The sequence below is a fragment of the Aquarana catesbeiana genome, linkage group LG05, assembly GCF_042186555.1.
Source record: "Aquarana catesbeiana isolate 2022-GZ linkage group LG05, ASM4218655v1, whole genome shotgun sequence".
Taxonomy (NCBI): Eukaryota; Metazoa; Chordata; class Amphibia; order Anura; family Ranidae; genus Aquarana; species Aquarana catesbeiana.
In genome coordinates, this window is record NC_133328.1 from 97339236 (window position 1) to 97361472 (window position 22237).

A 22237-nucleotide genomic window follows, 5' to 3' on the forward strand; every position below is an offset into this window, starting at 1 on the left:
GCAGTGATCTCCAAACTGTGGCTCACAGGCCCATGCAGCCTTTTGCTTGCCTTTATCTGACCTTAGGGGCACTATTCCTCCCACCAATACCAATGATGAGGCACCATTCCTCCCAATCACACCAACAGTCAGGCACTATTCATTCCACTGACACCAATAGTGGGGAAAAATTCTGTCCACTAACATCAGTGATAGGGTACTATTCCTTCCACAGACATCAATAATGGGGCACTATTCCTCCTCTTACTGACCACAGGCGTTGTAATCTTTTTTCACCATTGACCACCAAGCCTGAGACATTGTTTACGTCCAGTGATGCTGGGGAATTTTCTTCTCCCACTGGCCACAGTACAGCCCCCCTAAAGTCTGAAGGACCATAAACTGGCCCCCTTGGTTAGAAAATACAGAGACCCTTGCAATATTGCCTTGAATTTTACAGAAAATTACCATGCTGTAGATTGAAATGAAAAGGTCATTTTTGATAACAATAAATTACAACATAACTTCCTTAGAAACTGTATATACCTCTGTTATTTTTATTTAATTTTGTTACATTTGTTCCACAAAAATTTAATTACCCTTTAGGTTTGCTTTGTTTTAAATCTTCTAAACTAGAGACAGTGCATATACCCAGGGGTTGGATACTGTGCCCCACAATGAACAATGAGAGAAGCTTTACTTCTGTGTATAGTTTGTAATATATAGTGCCTTGAAAAAGTATTCATACCCATCAACATTTTCCACATTTTGTCATGTTACAACCAAAAATGTAAATATATTTTATTGGGATTTTATGTGATAGATTAATACAGAGTGGCACATAATGGTGAAGTGGAAGGAAAATGATAAATGGTTTTCAAATTTTTTTTACAAATAAATATCTGAAAAGTGTGGCGTGCATTTGTATTCAGCCCCCTTTACTCTGATAACTCTAACTAAAATCTAGTGAAACCAATTGCCTTCAGAAGTCACCTAATTAGTAAATAAAGTCTACCTGTGCATAATTTAATCTCAGTGTAAATACAGCTTTTCTGTGAAGCCTTCAGAGGTTTGTTAGAGAACCTTAGTGAACAAACAGCATTATGAAGGCCAAGGAACACACCAGACAGGTCAGGGATAAAGTTGTGGAGAAGTTTAAAGCAGGGTTAGGTTATAAAAAAATATCCCAAGCTTATAACATCCCAAGGAGCACTGTTCAATCCAGCATCCAAAAATGGAAAGAGAATGGCACACCTGCAAACCTACCAAGACATGGCCATCTACCTAAACTGACAGGTCGGGCAAAGAGAGCATTCATCAGAGAAGCAGCCAAGAGGCCCATGTAGGGTTGCCACCTCATCCCTTTAAACCCGAACATATATGAATTACACAGGTTCTGAGGCTAATTTAATGCAGATAAGGCACCAAGTGAGTTTAATTACCACCTTAAGCAGCCATAGAACCTGTGCAATTAATATGTGTTCGGTTTTAAAGGGATGAGGTGGCAAACCTAGGCGCATGGTAACTCTGGGGGAGCTGTAGAGATCCTCAGCTCAAGTGGGAGAATCTGTCCACAGGACAACTATTAGTCGTGCACTCCACAAATTTGGCCTTTATGGAAGAGTGGCAAGAAGAAAGTCATTGTTGAAAGAAAGCCATAAGAAGCCCCGCTTGCGGTTTGCGAGGAGCCATGTGGAGACACAGCAAACGTGGAAGAAGGTGCTCTGGTCAGATGAGACCAAAATGAAACTTTTTGGCCTAAAAGCAAAACACTATGTGTGGCAGAAAACTAACACTGCACATCACCCTGAACACGCCATCCCCACCGTGAAACATGGTGGTGGCAGCATCATGTTGTGGAGATTCTTTTCTTTAACAGGTACAGGGTAGCTGGATGGAGTCAAATACAGGGCAATCTTAAAAGGAAACCTGTTAGAGTCTGCAAAAGACTTGAGACTTGGGAGGTTCACCTTCCAGCAGGACAACGACCCTAAATATACAGCCAGAGCTACAATGGAATGGTTTAGATCAAAGCATATTCATGTATTAGAATGGTCCAGTCAAATTCCAGACCTAAATCCAATTGAGAATCTGTGGCAAGACTTGAAGATTGCTGTTCACAGACACTCTCCATCCAATCTGACACAGCTTGAGCTATTTTGCAAAGAAGAACGGGTAAAAATGTCACTCTCTAGATGTGCAAAGCTGGTAGAGACATCCCCAAAAAGACTTGCAGCTGTAATTGCAGTGAAAGGTGGTTCTACAAAGTATTGACTCTGGAGTAGAGCTGCACAATTAATCGTTAAAAAATCGTGATCTCGATTCACCTCCCCTGACGATCTCTCCTGCTGAGTTTGACGATTCTTTCATATAAACAAGTGGAGAGATTATCTGCTCACTCAGCTGTCAAAAGAAAACATCCAGGCATTCTGCCAAGTTTAGAACTTGAAACATTGTATCTAACTTCCTTCTTAGATCAAAGGGATAGAACTTCTCTGTGTAAACAAATAACCTGGGCAATCTGCCAAGCTTTAAACAACCTGTAAATGCAGGAAGTTTAACCACTTAAAGTCTAAATCTTTTTCTGACACTTCTTTCTTAAGTTAAAATCAATATTTTTTGTTAAAAAAAATTACTTGGAACCCCCAAACATTAGAGATAAAATATATATATATTTATTTATTATAATATTTTATAATATGGAATAAAATGGCAATTGCTGCAATATTTTATGTCGCACTGTATTTGCCCAGCAGTCTTTCAAATGCAATTTTTTGGGAAAAAATACACTTCAATAAATAAAAAAAAAGAAACAGTAAAGTTAGCGCAATTTTTTTTGTTTTAATGTGAAAGATGATGTTACGCCGCGAGAATCGTGAGAGAATCGTGATCTATCCTCTAAGCAAAAAAATCGTGATTCTCATTTTAGCCAGAATCGTGCAGCTCTACTCTGGAGCTGAATACAATTCCATGCCACACTTTTCAGATTTGTATTTATAAAACATTTTGAAAAACATTTATCTTTCCACTTCACAATTATGTGCCACTTTGTGTTGGTCTATCACATAAAATCCCAATAAAATACATTTACATTTTTGGTTGCAACATGACAAAATGTGGAACATTTCAATGGGTATGAATACTTTTTTAAGGCACTGTATATCCATGTAGCAGCTGTATTAGCTTAATACATATGCAGGTCCTGTTTCCTGCTTAGCAGAACTGAATACTGTTTGTATTTCTCTGCTCTTCTAGGGGCAAGCCTGTTTGTCTGAGAGTCAGTGTAATCAAAAACAACAAAAATGAAAGTCACATTACTAAAACTAAATCTAATTCTAAAAATTACTTTAGAATAATAACTTAAATATGTACTAATGGAAACTGCGCTAGAGTTTCACTAAACTGCAATAGCATGAATAATGTGTTCTTAAGTGATCCTTATCTACTCTATTTTATTATCTCGCTCCAGAATCTGGGCACACCCCTAACTCTGCGGAGAGACGGCTCCATGGGTTGGCCAGTGATCTGCAGAGCTGCTCAGGCTGGCTGAGGTGCATTAGCTCCCAGGAGGGAAAGTATCATTTTTTTTCAGCACATATTTTAAATTAGTATTGCAATGTCACATCAAGATTTTACCGTTTATCTAAAAAAAAAAAATAAATAAATAAATAAAAACATTGAAATTAACTAACATACTCTTTAAGGCCCCATTCACACTAGCGCGTTTTTTGATGCATTTTGCATTTTGCAGAAATGCACGGGAATTTTTTAACATGGGTTCCTATGGAACATGTTCACATCAATGCTTTTTTGTATCTCTGCGTTTTTGGAAAGGGTCGGGGACTTTTTTTCATGCAAAAAGCAGCGTTTTGCATGTAATGGTTTTCAATGGACAAGCATCAAAAACGCAAGTGCACCGTTTTTGCAGCGTTTTTGATGCGTTTTTGGTGCGTTTTTGGTGCGTTTTTGCCGTTTTTTGTTTTTTTTTTTGTAATTTTTTTTTTTTTTTGTAATTTTTTTTAAGACTGTAAAAAAAATGAAAAAAAAAAAAAAAAAACGCAAATCGCGGCAAAAACGCGGCAAAAACGCGGCAAAAACGCTGCTCAAAAACGTGGCAAGCATGAAAAAAAAACCTCCAAAAACGCTCAAAAGCAACATGCATAGGTGTGAATCGAGCCTTAGAGTTTAAACCAAACCATCCCTTTCCCTTCTTCATGATATTATGGGCAGTCAGGCTCCATTCACACTAGCGCGTTTTTTGATGCATTTTGCATTTTGCAGAAATGCATGGGAAATTTTTAACATGGGTTCCTATGAAACATGTTCACATCAATGCATTTTTGTACCTCTGCGTTTTTGGAAAGGGTCAGGGACTTTTTTTCATGCAAAATGCAGCGTTTTGTATGTAATAGAATTCAATGGACCAGCATCAAAAACGCAAGTACAGTGTTTTTGCAGCGTTTTTACATCGTTTTTGATGCGTTTTTGGCGTTTTGTTTTTTTTTAGACTGTATACAGTCTAAAAGAAACTGTAAAAAAAAAAAACGCAACACGCCGCAAAAACGCTGTAAAAACGCTGCAAAACTGCTGCTCAAAAAACGTGGCAAGCATCACAAAAAACACTGCAGAAACGCTCAAAAGCAACATGCATAGGTGTGAATCGAGCCTCAGTGAATGCTGGCAGTTTATAGGGCTAGATTCACACCTATGCATTTTTAGTGCTTTTTGCATTTTGCAGATTTGCACTACAGTCCATTTAACATGGTTTCCTATGGAACACGTTCTGTAGTACAAAACTGCAAAATGCAAAAAGCACTAAAAATGCATAGGTGTGAATGCAGCCTAAGACTATGAGAGTAAAGGCTGCTGGTGGAAATGTAATCTAATTTACTTGGCAGCCTTTCATTGCAGGTTTCTGTGAAAGAGGAACGTCTTTCCCCTGTGTCCCTCTGTGGTCTTTTGTTTTTCGGTCTGTTCATTCCTTTTATCCTGAATTAACATAATCACCCATCCAGCAAATCTAGCTTTGTTCTCCTTGACTCTCCTGCTCTGCTGCCGCAGACTGGGTCCCGGGCCATCTTCCTCTCTAATGTCATCTGGAGCTAGTTGTCTCTTTTAGGGGTAGGGCGGAGTTAAAAAATAGGCAGGATGAACTATTCGTGTATGTGTTCACTGTGGCTGTCAGAGTGGTCAGATGATCCTGATCAACAGGACAAAGTTAGTTTGCGGAGTCAAGTTCCACTTTAGCACCCAACTCTAGTATGGGCACCCACAAGACTTTTGGCACCTTTCTTTTCAGAAGCCTCTCCTTCACCACAACCATTCTTTTGTTCAGTGTATTATATACAGTACAATGCCTTGAAAAAGTATTCATACCCCTTAAAATTTTCCACATTTTGTCATGTTACAACCAAAAACGTAAATGTATTTTATTTGGATTGTGAAGTGGAAGGAAAATGATAAATGGTTTTCAATTTTTTTTTACAAATAAATATCTGAAAAGTGTGGCATGCATTTGTATTCAGCCCCCTTTACTCTGATACCCCTAACTAAAATCTAGTGGAACCAATTGTCTTCAGAAGTCAGCTAATAAAGTAAATAGAGTCCACCTGTGTGTAATTTAATCTCAGTATAAATACAGCTGTTCTGTAAAGCCCTCAGAGGTTTGTTAGAGAACCTTAGTTAACAAACAACATCATGAAGGCCAAGGAACATACTAGACAGGTCAGGGATAAAGTGGTGGAGAAGCAGAGTTAGGTTATAAAAAAAAATCCCAAGCTTTGAACATCTCACAGAATGGAAAGAGTATGGCACAACTGCAAACCTACCAAGACATGGCCGTCCACCTAAACTGACAGGCCGGGCAGGGAGAGCATTCATCAGAGGAGCAGCCAAGAGGCCCATGGTAACTCTGGAGGAGCTTCAGAGACCCACAGCTCAGGTGGGAGAATCTGTCCACAGGACGATTAGTCGTGTACTCTACAAATCTGACCTTTATGGAAGAGTTGCAAGAAGAAAGCCATTGTTGAAAGAAAGCCATAAGATGTCCTGTCTGCAGTTTGCGAGAAGCCATGTGGGGGACACAGCAAACATGTGGAAGAAGGTGCTCTGGTCAGATGAGACCAAAATTAAACTTTTTGGGCTAAAAGCAAAATGCTATGTGTGGCGGAAAACTAACAGTACACATCACCGTGAACACACCATCCCCACCGTGAAACATGGTGGTGGCAACATCATGTTGAAGGTGCTTTACCTCAGCAGGTACAGGGAAGCTGGTCAGAGTTGATGGGAAGATGGATGGAGCCAAATATAGGGCAATCTTAGAAGGAAACCTTTTGCAGAGTCTGCAAAAGACTGGAGACTGAGGGGGAGGTTCACCTTCTAGCAGGACAACGACCCTAAACATACAGCCAGAGATACAATGGAATGGTTTAGATCAACGCATGTGCCTGTGTTAGAATAGCCCAGTCAAAGTCCAGACCTAAATCCAATTGAGAATCTGTGGCAAGACTTGAAAATTGCTGTTCACAGACACTCTCCATCCAATCTGACAGAGCTTGAGCTCTTTTGCAAAGGAGAATGGGCAAAATTTTCACTCATTATGGTAGATACATGCCCAAAAAGACTTGCAGCTGTAATTGCAGCGAAAGGTGGTTCTACAAAGTATTGACTCAGGGGGCTGAATACAAATACACGCCACACTTTTCACATATTTTTTTGTAAAAAAAATTGAAAGCCTTTTATCATTCCACTTCACAATTATGTGCCACTTTGTGTTGGTCTATCACATAAAATCCCAATAAAATACATTTATGTTTTTGGTTGTAACGTGACAAAATGTGGAAAATTTCAAGGGATATGAATACTTTTTCAAGGCATTGTATACTTACCTTTTTTAACTGTCTTAGGACCAGCCATGTGATGTATGGGGTCCTGTTAATCTCCTGGTCTTTTCTGGTATTGGTCAGTCCTAAATGCTGCAGAGGACTTTGTTCAGCATTTTGTCTAAGCGGTATTCTCCTGTAAGCCCAGTTTGATGTTGCTCCCCCAGGGGGTGTGTCCTTGACACCTCAAACTTACAGGAAGCCGATTGAATGACGTTTCACCCAAAAAAGGAATGCTGCAGGACAAAGCGGTGAGTCTACGAGGGACAGCACCAGGTAGGAAGTGAGTATTTCTGCTAGGGCTGCTCTTTCTATTTTAAGGAACCTTTGGCAATTGTATTGAAAGTTTTTTTTATTAAACTGAATTTGGTCTTTAAGTCCTGTGCAGTTGTGAACCAGGTGTGCTTCCATTAAAAAAAAATATGAATATACTCTTACAGTTCTTGACAGCAGTCAACCAAAATAGAGCTCAATGAGGCAGATGGATCATCTTTGTGTATATAGACGTCACATACACTTTAGTTTGATGTTAATTTTGTTTTACAATAACGCACAAAGTATCAGGGAAAAGCCAGAGAAATCAGCAAGGAGTGGAGTGCCTCTCACGTCACCTGTAGGTCCTGGCCGATTAGTCTATGAAATTCTATCTTAAGATGATGTTAAACAATAGAAAAAGAAAAACAACCATCTGGCTGATCTCTGTGCAGGTCTGGAAATCCTGACCGTTGTCTCGGTATTGGTCTCCTATAATCATCACACTTTAGCTGAGCTGTTATTGGGCAGAGCAGAGATTTCTCTTGGAGAAGAAAGGAAACAGATGATTTATCGGACAGCATGCTACATGAGATAATATTGACAGATACATGGACAGACTGTTTACATGGGCTGCCCTGAGCTGGCCTTTATCTCACTGTAGTTAGCTGGAAGAGGGAATTAGAAGACTGAAATGTTGTTCTTGGTCTGTAATTTCTAATGATATCATCAGCTTGCTTCATATTCCTGGCTTCTCTATTATGCTGCATGAGCTCCTGCTGGAGGGCAATAGGAGGACATTGAGGCTGAGTTGTCATCAAATGAAAGGGACATGGAGGGTATTGTCCATAGGAACCTGTCCGATACCTACTTTTATCGGATGACCTGAATTAGACAGAATACAACGAATGACATCCTTTGCTATTGGTATGTCATCTAACTTTCTTTCTTTTGGTCTTTGTATTTCAATTTCAAGCTCTTTATATTACAACACTCTATAAAGATGCCAAGGCTTTGCAACCAGGTTTTAGAGCAGTTATTCTCAACCAGGGTTCTGTGAAACACTAGCGTTCCTCTAGGGGTTGCTAGGGATTCCTTGAGCTGTAGCTGATTGACTTCCTAGTTGATGGCTCCTGCATAGTTCCAGGATCAACATCACAAGGCAGAGCCAGTACCATGACACCAATAATCTTTTCATCTGTCTTTAAGGGTGACATTCTGATCACTACTGTACGCTACATGCCAAGGTGCAAGAAACCATGACCCCCACTGTAAGGGGCGTTTCCCATTTGACCCATGATGAACTGGATTTATAAGGGTTCTCCGAGACCTCAAAATTATTGAGGGATTACAAGTTTGCAAAGGCTGTTTTGGGTGTAGGGCTTACCCCTAAAGAAGCTGCTTGTGTTGGGTCTTCTGTTGTGTGCCTGCGACTCTGCTAGCAGCTCTGTACTCTCTAAAAATGCCTGCTTGGACCGAGGATATAGATGCAGACACCTGTGCATAAAAATACCCCCACATACAGCAGCACATATGTACTAGAAAATGACAGACACGTTTAAGTATTTGTTTTTACAAATGAAGTATCATTTATTTAAATTGTAAACTGGTATGAGCAAGAAGAGCTATACTGGGGTATATCAGGAAGGAAGGTTATATTGAAATGGGTTGACCATCAAAGATGATAACGCAGCAGTTTATGATCAAACATTAGCAAACAGTAAAATTGTGATGATTAACTGGAATTATTAGCAAGCTGTAAACAGTGAACTCTTAGTAATTCACCACTTTTCTTTAATTTACAGAGGGTGGTCACTGCAGCAACAGTCAGTAATCCCCATGTACTAAATCTTATGCTGGCCAGCTTGTTGGGGCCCAAAACCTTGTGTTGGAGCGCGCTAGGTATTGTCCCTTTTTAGAGTTGGTGCATGCAAAAGTCCAGTGTTCCTAGCTGGCGAGCCTGTCCCTGTGCAGTGTAAGGCACAAATGCCTTACTCTGGTGGTATCCTCAGCATGTGGCTCTTTACTACACAGCAGGCTCCCCACAGTCCAGGTCCTGATCCAAGGCTCAAGGATAGCATCTGCTCTGCTTCCCCTGTGTTCAGATAAAGATGCCCAGCTTACTGCTCTCACTGCACACAGGTGGGTTATGGTCTATATCAGTGCTGTTCTCCCAGAAGAAAGAGAGCTTTTTTTCTCTTTCAACTCTGGGAAATTGCTGCTGTTCCTTCCCTTTAATATCTCTCTATTGGGAATTGTAGTTTTCCAGTCAGCCTGTGGTATAGCTCAGTCCCTCCTGCAAACTAGACTTCCCACAATCCTTCATGATTTTCCTTAGCATCTCTCTTGTAATTCATGTTCCCCCCGGCACCCTCTAGTGGCAGTGCTATGCTATGGGAGGTTCTTGAATAAATAAAAGATATTGGTACAGTTTACTGCAGAATTCACGTTTTAATGTTAAGTTCTCTTTTTTTTGTTTGCCATTTTTTCAGACAGTGCTGGTTGCCCAGCTGGACCGCACATGACTTCTCATATATGAAGGTTGCCACATCTGACCTTTTTCCTTTTTATTGTCTTTTTAAAATAACAAATGCAATCATCTAGGAGGTTGAATAAAAAGTTTAGTGCAGCATAATACTTTTGGTAGTAAAATAGTATGTTTGAATAGAGATGTACACATTAGACCAAAAAGAGGGGCAACTGAGGGTGCATGAGAGACCAAGGGATTTGGTCTCTCATGACAGTCCCTCCAAACAAGGGACAGTTGGGAGCTATGGTGAAGGCAGAGACCACCAAGCATAGAGTATTTTAAGAATTAGGTCAGCAGTGGAGGAGGTCTCAGTACTGGTTCCTCCAAATATTAGCACTTCCAACAAACAGAGAGAAGGCACACTACAAATGTACAACCGGATCACAGGGAAGACTGTAGAATGGTACAGGTTCATGGTTAGATATGACGTTTTTTGTGAAACATCTGCTCATCTGTGGTCAACCTAAAGATCTCTTTAGCAAGAGAAAATGTGTGCCTGTTCACAAATAACTGTCACATTCATTAAAGGCAGATCTAGGCAAATATAAATGACACACATTAAAGCACAACTTCAGTCCGCCTCCCAGGTGCCCCCCCCCCCCCACACACACACACACTCGGACGCCATCATTTTCGCGCAGCCTTTGGGTCCTGGCAGTGCCCATCAGTACAGCTTTGCACACTTAGGTGATTTTCCACACTTGTGCAAAGATAAGAAAGGTTTCAGACTCCCCTGGTAGCAGTCTTTGTGTATGCATGGGAAACCCTATATGTGCAGATGGCCGGGGAAACATGCTCTCTGGGGACCAGAGCCCTGCAGCACATCTGTGCAGGGACTTGGGAGAGATTGAAAGCGAGTTGAAAGTGCCACTTTGCAGCACAAATAAATGACTACAAAAAAGAAAAAAAGTATATTTGTATTGCCTGGTACACATGGGCTGAACGAAAAAAAAACCTGAAGAGCTCTGGAGGAGCTCGCTGTACTAACTATCCAATGTTAGTACATTGATCTTCCCGCTGACAGGGGGACTGCCCCCACTAGAGCACCGGTCAGCGCTGGCAGCCATTGGATGCTGATCAGATGCTGGTTTTCCAGCATGCCCGTTTGATTGCCTCATACATATATGACATACACAAAGTTTGAATAAAGTAAACAGTCTTAACAAAAAACTTACTTATTTTCATGCAAAAAGTAATGGCCATACAAATGAAATACAATCATCTTGTGCAAATTCCACCCATAATTTCATCTTTGCTGCAATGGCTACAGTCCTGCATCATAAACAACATTTGGTTTTTCTTTTTTCTAGCTCCGTGTACCTTGTTACTAGGGTGTCTTGTTTTTTATTCCTCCTTTGGTGCCGTGGCGATGTACGTCTGCGGTGCCTCTGCTCCTGGGAGATGTGTGTCATCGTTCCCAGGAGTCAGTGGGCATCGCTGCCTGTTTGTATGGCGCTACGCCCAGTGTGTAATGCGCAATGCGCATGTGCGAGATCGGGAGGTGCATGCTGGGTAGCCAGCCGCACCTTATCCCGGAAAACAGTCCTAGTGGGTTTCAGATGCCCACAATCAAGATGGAAGCTCTCAAGGAGAAAAAGGTTAGTTAAAAAAAAAAGATGTACTAGAACGGCGGATTTTGTAACAACATTCCTTTACAGAATGTAATTAATAACAGCAGAATGAGTGCCTTAAAAATATAAAAATAAAATATGTGGGTGGAACTCCGCTTTAAACAAAACAATTTTAATTTTGCCCAAATCTACTTCTACTACTACTACTGCTACTACTACTACTACTACTACTACTACTACTACTAAAGCGCTGCGTAAATTGATGGCGCTATATAAGTACCTGAAATTAAAAAAAATATATATATATATATATATATACTACTAGAAAATGAGAATTAGCACTTGCTGTTATGGAGTGGCACAAAATGTTTGATTAGACTATACAAATTTAAATATAGGCCAACAGCAAGCCAAGAGATGGTTGGCGGTCAGCACTATAAGCAGTGTAGGGTGTGTTTTCTTTATTTCTTTCAATTGGAAACCATTGATTGGGACAAGAAGGAGGGCTGTATAGTGAATGTAAATGGTATTTTTTATCTGACCCTCACTGACCCCCTGAAACTCATCCGTGGACCCTACATTAAGAAGCCCTGCTCCAGGTGGAAGTTCTTAATAGCAGTTATTGTACCTGTTAATGGGCTAGTCATATTTATCTTGTTTTTGGCTTGAGTTCTACTTTACGTGAAATTAATAATTCTATATCTTCCATGAAATTTCCGGTCTTACAAAGCTTAGATTTATAGATCTCTGCTGAAATAAAGCACTTGTGACTGCCTGTCATGTGTGCGCACAGGTTCCTCATGCTGGATGTTTTCTTTTTTTGCAGATGGTGGGACGACACTTGTATTCTGGGAGTGTGGACCGAACAGCGAAATGCTGGTTGCCTGACACTGGTGAATGCGTCCGGACATACAAGTCTCACAAGCACAGCGTTAGCACTTTGAAATGCCATGCTGGAATATGTAAGTCACAGCTATATCCACAATCAGACTAATTGCATTGTAGCCCTATACACATATAAGCAATGATATGGAAACTACAGGTGCTATATGGAAGTCTGATAAAGGGTCAGTCCACCCAGACGTTAGATTTATCATTATATGATCTTCCCCAGTTTTTTATATATGGTTACTGGTTCAGTGGCCCTCATAACTACAAACATTTAAAGGTTTGTACATAGACTAATTGTATGGGAAGTCGTGGTGAGTGCAGAACTGTGATATGTACTCCGCTGTTTATATCTGTGTGACACAAGGTTGCTATGTCACTATGTGCATGAATGATCAAACTACATTGCAGTTAATTAAAATGATCAAGGCATCTGGTATACAAAGGCCACTGAGCTGCTTTTGCTTTAGCAACCAACTTGTTATAGTGATACAAAATTTAAAACTGAGAATAAAAGATGTTCAAAAATGAAGACAAGAAATATCTCTAATCATAAATGTTTGGTTCTCTATTTCTTGTTTCTAAAGCAGGTTATAAAATGAAATAGTTGGAATGGTCAGCACAGGTTGTTGCCCTCTGGAAACGTAATGGGCTCATTGATGAAACAACAATGAAGCAAAACCTACCCTTCTCCTTTTCACCACACCAATCCCAAGATCAAAAGTGTCAACTTACTATAGGGACTAAAACATCAAGTCCTATTCAGGGATGAGCTCAGGTGTGTATGGATTGGTGTCTGAACCCACCTGAGCAAGCCCGCCAGGAAGCTGTCACTGTACTGTGCCAGTCATAAGCGGCCAAGGCACTCCCTCACCCCAGCCGCACATATACACACCCATTGTATATGGGAATAACCCGGCCACAGATGATTGGCCCAGTGCAGTAAGACTAGGATCTGACACACCTGAGCTCATTACTAGTCCTATTAGCTTTACATAAACCCAATCATTAAAATGTTATATAAGATTTAACATGGTAATATTATTTAAAAAAACATTTTCAATATTTAAATGTGCAACTTTGATTTAAATAACACAAGGTGAACCTTGGTATACGTATTTTGTTCAGAGACTTCCTGTTCCAAGGTGACCACATTGTGTTCCTAATAATAAATGAGCAATATCACCCAGTACATCTAAGAATTTGTAAACTGCAATATACAGATGGTACTATGGTATTTGTAGGTCCTCCTGAGTCGCCATGTCTGTTCAAATGTAAATTGTATGTACTGTATGGTGTTGGTTTTCAATTTTGAACCCTGACAGCTCAAAGACTGGGGACTTTAAAGGTGGGTGGTCTCTCAAAGAAACATTTACACTAACATCTTAAAAACAAAACAGCTTTATTTTGTAAGTACTTCAAAAGTATTTTGAGGATATATGAACCCCTTTTCCTAGAACAGATAGCAAAGTTGTTCAAAACTTAATATGGGACATAAACCCCAATTCAAGTAAAGATACACAAATCCTTAATCCCAACACTTATAACTGATGGTACAAAATATGTCACTATCTGAATTTGATCCGATAGAGTGTTGGTGTAGATCAATATAATTTTAAGCAGAGCAAATGCCAACGCGTTTCACCCAGAATGGGCTTCCTCAGGGAAACAGTGGGGTTATGTTCTGTAGATTCCAGTTATATCTGTGGTATGCCCGACTGTATCCAGATCAGCCTGGGGTGCCTTTAGATGTCTTCAGGGGTGCCTTGGCAAAATACCTAGAAATTGCCCAACAACTGTATACAAGCCAGCGGTTGAATCAAGCCTACCTATAAGTTACACAAAGCCACAGATTTTCAATGTGCACCATTACAGCCTTCCAGCTGCTGGTCCTAACAACCACTGATGTAATCGGTTGATAAAAAGGACGTCGGGCACCTACCCCTCTCCTTTAGCACCAGGGCTGAGTGAGGGAGATAAACCGAGTGAGAAGAGAAATATAAGAGAAATATTGGAATACTAAATCAGTACCAGTGTGCAAGGATGTATTTGCTTTGGAAGAATAAATCACCACTAATGTTGGGTGTCATAAGCATGTGGATGTTGCAAAACTATTAGTTTTGTTTTTTCAATTTTAGAATGGGGTGTCTCGAGATTGTGTGGAATTTTAAAGGATGCCTTGCCTGAAAAAAGGTTGAGAAACACTGATCCAGATCACATATCAATAATAACCAAGAAACACCTTCAGTAAAGTAATTTGCTCATTATAGAAGGAAATCCTCAACAATTGTCCTCCACAAGTATATTAAAGGGCCAACTGTCTATCAAATTTTCACACACCAGGAAATTTACAGTGCCTTGCCAAAGTATTCACCCCCTTGGCTTTTTACCTATTTTGTTACATTACAGCCTTTAGTAAAATGTTTTTTTAAATCTGAATTAAATGTGATGGATCAGAACACAATAGTCTAAGTTGGTGAAGTAAAATGAGAAAAATATATACATTAAACTATTTTTCAGAAATAAAAAAATAATTGGCATGTGCGAATGTATTCACCCCCTTTGTTATGAAGCCCATAAAAAGTGCAACCAATTGCCTTCACATAATTAGTGAAATGATGTCCACCTGTGTGCAATCTAAGTGTCACATGATCTGTCATTACATATACACACCTTTTTGAAAGGCCCCAGGGGCTGCAACACCTAAGCAAGAGGCACCACTAACCAAACACTGCCATGAAGACCAAGAAATTCTCCAAACAAGTAAGGGACAATTTTGTTGAGAAGTACAAGTCAGGGTTAGGTTACAAAAAAATATCCAAATCTTTGATGATCCCTAGGAGCACCATCACATCTATCATAACCAAATGGAAAGAACATGGCACAACAGCAAACCTGCCAAGAGATGGCCGCACACCAAAACTCACGGACTGGGCAAGGAGGGCATTAATCAGAGAGGCAGCACAGAGACCTAAGGTAACCCTGGAGGAGCTGCGGAGTTCCACAGCAGAGACTGGAGTATCTGTACATAAGACAACAATAAGCTGTACGCTCCATAGAGTTGGGCTGTATAGCAGAGTGGTCAGAAGAGAGCCATTACTTTCAGCAAAAAACAAAATGGCACGTTTGAGTTTGCGAAAAGGCATGTGGGAAACTCCCAAAATGTATGGAGGAAGGTGCTCTGGTCTGATGAGACTAAAACTGAACTTTTTGGCCATCAAAGAAAATGCTATGTCTGGCGCAAATCCAACGCATCACATCACCCAAAGAACACCATCCCCACAGTGAAACATGGTGGTGGCAGCATCATGCTGTGGGAATGTTTCTCTGCAGTCAGGACTGGGAAACTGGTCAGAGTTGAGGGAAAGATGGATGGTGCTAAATACAGGGATATTCTTGAGCAAAACCTGTACCACTCTGTGTGTGATTTGAGGCTAGGATGGAGGTTCACCTTCAAGCAGGACAATGACCCCAAACACACTGCTAAAGCAACACTTGAGTGGTTTAAGGGGATACATGTAAATGTGTTGGAATGGCCTAGTCAAAGCCCAGACCTCAATCCAATAGAAAATCTGTGGTCAGACTTAAAGATTGCTGTTCACAAGCGCAAATCATCCAACTTGAAGGAGCTGGAGCAGTTTTGCAAGGAGGAATGGGCAAAAATCCCAGTGGTAAGATGTGGCAAGCTCATAGAGACTTATCCAAAGTGACTTGGAGCTATGATAGCCACAAAAGGTGGCTCTACAAAGTATTGACTTTAGGAGGATGAATAGTTATGCACATTGACTTTTTCTGTTATTTTGTCCTAATTGTTGTTTGCTTCACAATAAAAAAAACAAAAAAAAAACAAAAAAAACATCTTCAAAGTTGTGGGCATGTTCTGTAAATTAAATGATGCAAATCCTCAAACAATCCATGTTAATTCCAGGTTGTGAGGCAACAAAACACGAAAAATGCCAAGGGGGGGGGGGGAATACTTTTGCAAAGCACTACAGCTGCATCATAACCATCCAGGTTTTAAGTCCAGAACATGAAGGATTGTGACTTTCTCCTTCAATGTCTTGGTTCGCATAGCACGCCTTTCAAAGTAGTGTGTACTTTTATTGCAGTGCAAAATTGGTTATGAATAAAGTGACACTAAACAATATCCCTGTTCACCAAAAATAATCCGTACACTTTCACTATATAATAGCCCTGTAATCTATTTTTTGGAAATTGTTTCCAAGGCCAGCCATACACGGTTCAAGTCTTGGCCGGTTCAGCAGGAACCAGGCCGAGAGCTGAACCATTAGTGGGCAGGCTGAATGCACCAGCCTGATGGATTCGCTTGTGATTATCGCAAGTGGCTGCTATAGCTGCTAGTGTTAATCACTGTCTTCTCCCAGCAGGGATGGCTTTTCCCACCTGCCCCTGCAGCCAGGAGAAGGCAAGGTCTCGGCTGGAGGGATTCCCCTGTCACCACTGTCTGTGTTGATGGGAAAATCGAGCCATTTTCTTTCCTGCAACCCATGTTTGCAGGAAAGAAATTTGCTTTGTGTATGGTTTAGGCCTTCTGGTTTTTTTTTTTTGCCCCCTTGTTATGTCCTCTGTGGGCTTCTAAACTTCTCCTTTGGAAGGAGCAGAGCAGAGCACGTTAGTTGTGGGCATGTGCACTGCTCCATTCACACTGCAAATCCCATAGTCCATAGTCTATTGTTCATCTTGGGAGCAAGCAAGAGAAGGTGCTATGTTCCTACATACAGTGGAACTGCAGAGAACGAATGTAGCAACCCTCTAACAAGAAGTCAGATCACAGCACCAAAAAAAAAAAAAAATGGAGGTTTAAAGGTGGCTGAGAGCAACAGAAGGGACTTTTTAAAAAGAGTATACATAGTTGAAAAAATGTTCCTTTTTTATCAGAGTTTAGTGTCACTTTAAGTTTGCATTGCCTTTGCTACAGTTGTGTTTTGTTCACAAATGTGATATATGATCTTTGCTTTATTCTCTTTCCAGTATTTACAGGAAGCGGTGATACTTGTGCGAGGGCATTTAATACAAGGACCGGAGCTTTGCAACAAGTCTTCCCAGGACACACATTCATCATAAACTGCATTCAGGTGTGTGAGGACTCCTATGTGGATCCAGTGATGGAGAACCTGAAGATTGCAGGTTTTGCATTTTCTGGCTATGGAAGGCTCTTGCTCCTCATTCAGTCCGTGTCACATCAAAGCAGAATTCAGGATGACATTTTGGGGGGATTTAATTGCAGGTGTCATAGGCACTCTTTAGAACTCTGTCGGGCCTCCACACTGAGATTGTGAGTGTTTGCCTGATATTCATGTAGCTGTCAGAAACCGGTGCATGAATGTGTTGGGGGGCAGTCCTCAGGTCGGAGTGACAGGTTCTTAAGGTGGCAATAGAAACAACTACCTGAATTTGGCACACGTGTCAGTAATGTTACTGAAATTAGTGCTTGGCTGAGTTAGGTACAGGCAGTACTAAAGTGAGCTACCATCAGAAAAATGTCACTAAAGTTGTATGAAACCCTATTAAACACTCAGCATTTAGGTTAAAGCAGAGAGCACATTAAAACAAACATTACCCAGTAAAATATTTGTAAAAATTCTTACCAGAACACTTGCAGTTTACGACTATTAATGCTGCTGGTTCCTGCTCTCTCAACTCTGCCTCCCTGGTCTTCACAGGAAAGAGTTAACAGTGGACAATGCAGCCTAGAACCAGTCTGTTAGCTTGGAGAAGGGAGGAAGATAAAGGAAGAAGGGGCAGGGGAGTGCCTTACCATCCTAGGCTACAGGGCTGTCAGTTTCTATTGATGCACACACTGTGGGAGGCACAACTCTAGTCCCTGCATGCAAGGGTGGCACCATAGGATGCTGCAAGATAAAGGCGCCACCCTGAAACAGGAAGCCTGGAGCAGTGGCCATGGCTTAAACTAGAGCATAGGCAAAGATTAAAAGATAAAGAAGCTGCAAACTCAGTAAATTATTTAATCAGCTGCAGAAAGTGCTTAAAAAACTGAGGGTTTAACCCCTTGGGGCTGGCTGCAGCTGGCCCTTTAAGGGGTTTGCTATGCTGGGAGGTGAGACAGGGCTTATGGCCACGTGACCACCGTGATTGGCTGTCAGGGTGCTCACGTGATCGGGAAAGTCTTCCCGTGAGCCGCCGGTCACTGTGTCAGGAGTACACAAGGTGTGCACTCTCGGCACAGCACTGTCGATGCTATTGCACACACATATGCAGCCAAGAGGTTAAAGTGTCACTAAACCCACAACATTAAAAACTATCAATAAATGATATATTACATGCTGTTCATACTCACTCAGTCACTATGGGATTCATTTTCTGTATTCTGCAAAAAAACACTCTATTCATGTCCCCAATTCAGATAGAGATTTTGCAGAGCTGTGGTGGCAACTCTGCACATGCATTTCCTCCCTATTACATCTGAGCAGCCCATGTGACTATAGCGTCACACATATGGGCGTATACACAGTGGTAAATGACAGCCCACTCCCTCCCTCCTCCTCCATGCTCACTAACCAGATAAACACAATAGTGGTGGGTTATTACACATAGATTTATGGAGGAATCACCTCCCTTGTATTCTAAGACACAGGCTGGAGGGGTGTGACACAGCCTGTGACTGGTAGACATCCGCCCACACCTTGTTATTGCCAAAAAATAATAAAGATTTGATTTTAAATATATATTTGTATGACAATTTAAAACAGTTTATTGATATTATTTATTTTTTACTTTGTATTGCAAAGGCTGTTTTTCTTATTTTGAACATGAAACCAGCAGCAGAGGATCTGCTTATCCCTAGGTTCTTATCTCTGCTTTCTTGTGACCCACGTTTAAATAGGCTGCCATGCCTATGTTCGAAGAAAAAGGTGCATGCACCTTTCTCAAAACCTGTCCCGTAGGGATTTCCCTGCAGTTGCTGCACCTGCAAATGCGCTGTGTTTTTACATGTGTGGTTGTGGCATTCAGAATGAATGGCAGCCCCACGCGTTTTCTCACAGCAGCGCATTTCCTCTGCGGGTGGTTGCGGGTGCAGGAATCGCAGCAATTCCCGCACCCACAGCCACATTCATAGGTGTGAACCAAGCCTATGTTTCCCTGCAGATAGGCTGGGAAAGATCTGGGCCACGTGACAGCTGTATATCGATTAGGAAAAAGATACTTAGATGTTTTTTACAGTACCATCATCCATAAACAGAAATAGAAGGGACAGTGCAAATTAAACAGTGTGTGTTTAGTATCACTTAAAGTGGTTGTAAACCCTAGGACAAAAAAAAAAAACCTGCAAGACAAAGGCATAATGAGCTAGTATGCATAGCATACTAGCTTATTATGAATTACTTACCTGAGATCGAAGCCCCTACAGCCATCCTCGTACACCACTCCGGCGCCTGACATCGCTCCCAGGGTTACTCCCGGGTTTTGCAGGTTCCGGAGCCGCGATTGGCTGGAGCCGCGATGACGTCACTCCCGCGCATACGCGCGGAAGCCGCCGGTAATGGCACACTCACTGAAGCAACGGCACGTATGCGCCATTGCTTAACTTTGCATCAGAGCGCATGTGCCGATGATGTCGGCACATGCAAATACAGGGGATATCTCCTAAACCATTCAGGTTTAGGAGATATCCAGGGTAGCTACAGGTAAGACTTATTATAGGCTTACCTGTAGTAAAAAGTGTGTTGTAAAGGTTTACAACCACTTTAATGCTTTATTGAACTCCCTAGTTTGTGTTTAGTCTCTGGAGGAACATTCACTCATTATTGTCCTGTGATTTTTGTTTGCAGATATATGACAATGTTTTATACACGGCTTCTCATGATGGAACTCTTAGAGTCTGGGATATAAAGGAAATCTGCTCTCAGAACAAGCACCAGAAGAAGACATCAGTGCGGAGTAAACTCTCTCAGAAAGGAAGCTTGCCTCACCTCTTCCATAATAAAGTAGGCTGCTCACCAGAGGAGAATGATGACTGTGAACCAGTAGAATTGCTATAAAGGCTGGAAGGCTTTTTATTCTAGCAATACTGGAACTACTGCAATAACTGCCCACATGACTGCTATAGGACCCTGGGACAAATCGGGGGCCAAATGAAGTATCAGTGTGAGTCTTTCCTTTTATAGAGGTCCGCTTTGTGGTTCTGTACAGGTACCATAACCACTAAAGCAGCAAAGTACTTGTTAAATTTCATACCTTAGCACTTGCAGTTTACAATGTTTAATTCTGCTGGCTCCTGCTCTTTCAGGGCTGCTTCCCTGAACTTCCAGTCTTCCCAGGAAAGCGTTAACAATGGTCAATGCAGTCTCCAGTCAGTCTTGGAGAATAGAGGGGGGGGGGGGAGAAGGGAGGAAGAGCAGGTAAGTGTCTTGCCATCCCATGCTCTGGGGCTGTATGTTTCTATTGATGCACACAGTGGAGGAAGGCACAACTCTAGTCCCTGCATGCAAGGGTAGCTATATAGGCTGCTGCTGCAAAAAAGCAGCCACCCTGAAACAGGAAACATGGGTCAGTATCATGTAATGTCATGTTGTCATGTGACCTTAAAAAACCGTCAGCACCAGAAAAGCACAGCTTAAGGACCGCAAAAATGTCTGTTGCTTTAGCGGCGCTTCAGTGTGAAAGGGATCTTAAAGATAAAGAAGCTGTATACTCAGTGATTGAATCAGCTGCTGAAATTGATTAAAAATTGAGAGTTTAATATCACTTTAAAGCCTCGTACACACAATCAGATTTTCGAATGACCGTTCATCCATTTTTCGTTGCATGCTAGTCTCATATCGAAAGTGAAGAGGTTACTCACCATACAAAAATTTTCTTACGAAAGAATATAACTTCAGAAGTGATGTAATGTGTTGAATAGTTTTTGTATGCATTCTTTCGTTTCTGAGTATGCATAGTCTTGCTCTTGCGATTTTTTTGCAGACAAAAACCGTACTAATTAAACAAAAATTGGACGTTGAGTTCAAGTACGATAAAAATTTTATAGTCTGTACATCCAGGTTTATGGGACAAAAAAACCATAATCGGCTGTCGAAAGCATCATATTAACAATACGGAAATCAGAAGAACGTTCGTCTGATGAAATTTTACTTCCGATTTTCCTGTAGAGAGATTGTACAAGACTGTACAAGATTCACACATTTCAGACATTTTTCTAATTGGATAAAATTGAGAACAATGTGCAAATGCTGGGTAAAGGTTGTGTGAAAACATTTACACTGTGTGCACAATTATTAGGCAAGTTGTATTTTTGAGGATTCATTTCATTATTGAAAAACTACTGTGCTCTCGGTCAAACCAAAATGTTATTAAACCTCAAACCTGAATATTTAAGAAAGTGAGGTTTTGGCTTTCTCAGGAGAATATCTATGTGTGCAGAATTATTGGGCAACTATTAGTGTGCAGAATTATTATGCAACTAAATAAAAAACGAACATTTTCAATAACAGTCATAAGCCCTCCATTCATGGAGTCTGTCAGTTTCTTGATCTGTTGACGATCAACTTTTTGTGCAGCAGCAACCACAGCCTCCCAGACGCTATTCAGAGGGGTGGACTGTTTTCCTTCACCCTAAGGCCCCTTTCACACTGGGGCGGTGGGGGCGTCGGCGGTACAACAGCGCTATTTTTAGCGCTGTTGTACCGTCGTTCTTGCAGCGGTATTCGGCCGCTAGCGGGGCGGTTTTAACCCCCGCTGGCGGACGAAAAAGGGTTAAAATCCCTCATATAGCGCGGCTATAGCCGCGGTATTGCCGCGGTATAGCCGCGCTGTCCCATTGATTTCAATGGGCAGGAGCGGTGAAGGAGCGGTGAATACACCGCTCCTTCACCGCTCCAAAAAAGCGGTTTGCAGGACTTTTTTCACCGCCCTGCCTGCGCACCGCTTCAGTGTGAAAGCCCTCGGGCTTTCACACTGAACAAACAGCGGAGGCTGTTTAGGGGCAGTTTGCAGGTGGTATTTTTAGCGCAATACCGCCTGCAAACCGCCCCAGTGTGAAAGGGGTCTAATTCTCCAGTTTAAGAAGGGCTCACAAGTTCTCAATAGGGTCTAGGTCAGGTGAGGAAGGGGGGCCATGTCATTCTTTCATCTTTAAGCCCTTTACTGGCTAG

The 22237-nt window shown here is 41.4% G+C and overlaps 1 protein-coding gene across 1 annotated transcript in view; it reads left to right on the plus strand.

Moving 5' to 3' along the window:
• The window catches only part of WDR86 (WD repeat domain 86), a 79335-nt gene extending 57413 nt beyond the window's left edge, over positions 1 to 21922 (plus strand). Inside the window, exons 5-7 of the mRNA XM_073629994.1 lie at positions 12043 to 12178; positions 17097 to 17200; positions 19916 to 21922. Coding sequence (XP_073486095.1) covers positions 12043 to 12178; positions 17097 to 17200; positions 19916 to 20125 — 450 coding nt within the window. The 3' untranslated portion in view covers positions 20126 to 21922. The remainder of the gene's footprint in view (positions 1 to 12042; positions 12179 to 17096; positions 17201 to 19915) is intronic.
• The last annotated feature ends 315 nt before the right edge of the window (positions 21923 to 22237 follow it).